The sequence below is a fragment of the Lampetra fluviatilis genome, unplaced genomic scaffold, assembly GCF_964198595.1.
Source record: "Lampetra fluviatilis unplaced genomic scaffold, kcLamFluv1.1 SCAFFOLD_791, whole genome shotgun sequence".
Classification (NCBI taxonomy): Eukaryota; Metazoa; Chordata; class Hyperoartia; order Petromyzontiformes; family Petromyzontidae; genus Lampetra; species Lampetra fluviatilis.
Window position 1 is genome coordinate 22501 of NW_027620784.1, and position 5000 is coordinate 27500.

General features: G+C 56.8%; 1 protein-coding gene across 1 annotated transcript in view; it reads left to right on the forward strand.

The window, feature by feature from the left end:
* LOC144954382 (myotubularin-related protein 10-like) overlaps positions 1-5000 on the forward strand; it is a gene marked incomplete at its 3' end in the record, with an annotated part of 38736 nt that overhangs the window by 20251 nt on the left and 13485 nt on the right. Inside the window, exon 8 of the mRNA XM_078884884.1 lies at positions 1969-2056. Coding sequence (XP_078741010.1) covers positions 1969-2056 — 88 coding nt within the window. The remainder of the gene's footprint in view (positions 1-1968; positions 2057-5000) is intronic.

Below are 5000 nucleotides of genomic sequence, written 5' to 3' on the forward strand. Positions count from 1 at the left end.
TCTCTCTCTCCCCGTGTCTCTCTCTCCCCGTGTCTCTCTCTCCCCGTGTTTCCCTCTCCCCGTGTCTCCCTGTCCCCGTGTCTCCCTCTCCCCGTGTCTCTCTCTCCCCGTGTCTCTGTCTCCCCGTGTCTCCCCATCCCCGTGTCTCTGTCTCCCCGTGTCTCTCTCTCCCCGTGTCTCTCTCTCCCCGTGTCTCTCTCTCCCCGTGTCTCTCTCTCCCCGTGTCTCTCTCTCCCCGTGTCTCTTTCTCCCCGTGTCTCCCTGTCCCCGTGTCTCTCTCTCCCCGTGTCTCCCTCTCCCCGTGTCTCTGTCTCCCCATGTCTCTCTCTCCCCGTGTCTCTCTCTCCCCGTGTCTCTCTCCCCGTGTCTCCCTCTCCCCGTGTCTCTCTCTCCCCGTGTCTCTCTCTCCCCGTGTCTCCCTCTCCCCGTGTCTCCCTCTCCCCGTGTCTCTCTCTCCCCGTGTCTCTCTCTCCCCGTGTCTCTCTCTCCCCGTGTCTCCCTGTCCCCGTGTCTCTCTCTCCCCGTGTCTCCCTCTCCCCGTGTCTCCCTCTCCCCGTGTCTCCCTCTCCCCGTGTCTCTCTCTCTCCGTGTCTCTCTCTCCCCGTGTCTCTCTCTCCGCGTGTCTCTCTCTCCGCGTGTCTCTCTCTCCGCGTGTCTCTCTCTCCCCGTGTCTCTCTCTCCCCGTGTCTCTCTCTCCCCGTGTCTCTCTCTCCCCGTGTCTCTCTCTCCCCGTGTCTCTCTCTCCCCGTGTCTCTCTCTCCCCGTGTCTCCCTCTCCCCGTGTCTCTCTCTCCCCGTGTCTCTCTCTTCCCCGTGTCTCTCTCTCCCCGTGTCTCTCTCTCCCCGTGTCTCCCTCTCCCCGTGTCTCCCTCTCCCCGTGTCTCTCTCTCCCCGTGTCTCCCTCTCCCCGTGTCTCCCTCTCCCCGTGTCTCTCTCTCCCCGTGTCTCTCTCTCCCCGTGTCTCTCTCTCCCCGTGTCTCTCTCTCCCCGTGTCTCTCTCTCCCCGTGTCTCTCTCTCCCCGTGTCTCTCTCTCCCCGTGTCTCCCTCTCACCGTGTCTCCCTCTCCCCGTGTCTCTCTCTCCCCGTGTCTCTCTCTCCCCGTGTCTCCCTCTCCCCGTGTCTCTCTCTCCCCGTGTCTCCCTCTCCCCGTGTCTCTGTCTCCCCGTGTCTCTCTCTCCCCGTGTCTCCCTCTCCCCGTGTCTCTCTCTCCCCGTGTCTCTCTCTCCCCGTGTCTCTCTCTCCCCGTGTCTCTCTCTCCCCGTGTCTCTCTCTCACCGTGTCTCTCTCTCACCGTGTCTCCCTCTCCCCGTGTCTCCCTCTCCCCGTGTCTCCCTCTCCCCGTGTCTCTCTCTCCCCGTGTCTCTCTCTCCCCGTGTCTCTCTCTCCCCGTGTCTCTCTCTCCCCGTGTCTCTCTCCCCGTGTCTCCCTCTCACCGTGTCTCCCTCTCCCCGTGTCTCCCTCTCCCCGTGTCTCTCTCTCCCCGTGTCTCCCTCTCACCGTGTCTCTCTCTCCCCGTGTCTCTCTCTCCCCGTGTCTCTCTCTCCCCGTGTCTCTCTCTCCCCGTGTCTCCCTCTCCCCGTGTCTCTTTCTCCCCGTGTCTCTCTCTCCCCGTGTCTCTCTCTCCCCGTGTCTCTCTCTCCGCGTGTCTCTCTCTCCCCGTGTCTCTCTCTCCCCGTGTCTCCCTCTCCCCGTGTCTCTCCCCGTGTCTCTGTCTCCCCGTGTCTCTCTCTCCCCGTGTCTCTCTCTCCCCGTGTCTCTCTCTCCCCGTGTCTCTCTCTCCCCGTGTCTCTCTCTCCCCGTGTCTCCCTCTCCCCGTGTCTCTCTCTCCCCGTGTCTCTCTCTCCCCGTGTCTCTCTCTCCCCGTGTCTCTCTCTCCCCGTGTCTCTCTCTCCCCGTGTCTCTCTCTCCCCCGTGACCCCGTGACCCCGTGTCTCCCTCTCCCCGTGACCCCGTGACCCCGTGTCTCAGTCTCCCAGAATGCTTTGTGGTCCCCATGGCCCTCTCTGACCGCGAGTTCAAGGAGGCGTCGATTTACTTCAGAGAGGAGCGCGGGCCGGTGAGTCCACTCACCTACTCACTCACCTACTCACCTACTCACCTACTCACTCACCTACTCACTCACTCACCTACTCACCTACTCACTCACCTACTCACCTACTCACTCACCTACTCACTCACTCACCTACTCACCTACTCACTCACCTACTCACCTACTCACCTACTCACTCACCTACTCACTCACCTACTCACCTACTCACTCACCTACTCACTCACCTACTCACCTACTCACTCACCTACTCACTCACCTACTCACTCACCTACTCACCTACTCACTCACCTACTCACTCACCTACTCACTCACCTACTCACTCACCTACTCACCTACTCACTCACCTACTCACTCACCTACTCACTCACCTATTCACCTACTCACTCACCTACTCACTCACCTACTCACCTACTCACCTACTCACTCACCTACTCACTCACCTACTCACCTACTCACTCACCTACTCACTCACCTACTCACTCACCTACTCACTCACCTACTCACTCACCTACTCACTCACCTACTCACCTACTCACTCACCTACTCACTCACCTACTCACTCACCTACTCACTCACCTACTCACCTACTCACCTACTCACCTACTCACTCACCTACTCACTCACCTACTCACTCACCTACTCACCTACTCACTCACCTACTCACCTACTCACTCACCTACTCACTCACCTACTCACTCACCTACTCACCTACTCACTCACCTACTCACTCACCTACTCACTCACCTACTCACCTACTCACTCACCTACTCACTCACCTACTCACCTACTCACTCACCTACTCACTCACCTACTCACTCACCTACTCACTCACCTACTCACCTACTCAATCACCTACTCACTCACCTACTCACCTACTCACCTACTCACCTACTCACTCACCTACTCACCTACTCACCTACTCACTCAACTACTCACCTACTCACTCACCTACTCACCTACTCACTCACCTACTCACCTACTCACCTACTCACCTACTCACTCACCTACTCACTCACCTACTCACCTACTCACTCACCTACTCACCTACTCACCTACTCACTCACCTACTCACCTACTCACTCACCTACTCACCTACTCACTCACCTACTCACCTACTCACTCACCTACTCACTCACCTACTCACCTACTCACTCAACTACTCACTCACCTACTCACTCACCTACTCACTCACCTACTCACTCACCTACTCACTCACCTACTCACTCACCTACTCACTCACCTACTCACTCACCTACTCACTCACCTACTCACCTACTCACTCACCTACTCACTCACCTACTCACTCACCTACTCACTCACCTACTCACCTACTCACCTACTCACCTACTCACTCACCTACTCACTCACCTACTCACTCACCTACTCACCTACTCACTCACCTACTCACCTACTCACTCACCTACTCACTCACCTACTCACTCACCTACTCACCTACTCACTCACCTACTCACTCACCTACTCACTCACCTACTCACCTACTCACTCACCTACTCACCTACTCACTCACCTACTCACTCACCTACTCACTCACCTACTCACTCACCTACTCACCTACTCAATCACCTACTCACTCACCTACTCACCTACTCACCTACTCACCTACTCACTCACCTACTCACCTACTCACCTACTCACTCAACTACTCACCTACTCACTCACCTACTCACCTACTCACTCACCTACTCACCTACTCACCTACTCACCTACTCACTCACCTACTCACTCACCTACTCACCTACTCACTCACCTACTCACCTACTCACCTACTCACTCACCTACTCACCTACTCACTCACCTACTCACCTACTCACTCACCTACTCACCTACTCACTCACCTACTCACTCACCTACTCACCTACTCACTCACCTACTCACTCACTCACTCACCTACTCACTCACCTACTCACTCACCTACTCACTCACCTACTCACTCACCTACACACTCACCTACTCACTCACCTACTCACCTACTCACTCACCTACTCACCCACTCACCTACTCACTCACCTACTCACTCACCTACTCACCTACTCACTCACCTACTCACCTACTCACCTACTCACTCACCTACTCACTCACCTACTCACCTACTCACCTACTCACTCACCTACTCACTCACCTACTCACCTACTCACTCACCTACTCACTCACCTACTCACCTACTCACTCACCTACTCACCGACTCACTCACCTACTCACTCACCTACTCACCCACCCACTCACCTACTCACTCACTCACTCACCTACTCACTCACTCACCTACTCACCTACTCACTCACCTACTCACCTACTCACTCACCTACTCACTCACCTACTCACTCACCTACTCACTCACTCACCTACTCACCTACTCACTCACCTACTCACCTACTCACTCACCTACTCACCTACTCACTCACCTACTCACTCACCTACTCACCTACTCACTCACCTACTCACTCACCTACTCACCTACTCACTCACCTACTCACTCACCTACTCACTCACCTACTCACCTACTCACTCACCTACTCACCTAGTCACTCACCTACTCACTCACCCACTCACTCACCTACCCACCCACCTACCCACCCACCCACCTACCCACCTACCCACCCACCCACTCACCTAATTACCCACCCACTCACCTACCCACACACCTACCCACCCACCCACTCACCTACCCACCCACCCACCTACCCACCCACCTACCCACCCACCCACCCACCTACCCACCCACCCACCCACCTACCCACCCACCCACTCACCCACCCACTCACCCACCCACCCACTCACCCACCCACCCACCCACTCACCCACCTACCCACCCACCTACCTACCCACCCACCCACCCACTCACCTACCCACCCACCCACTCACCTATCCACCCACCCACTCACCTACCCACCCACCCACCTACCCACCCACTCACCCACCCACCCACCTACCT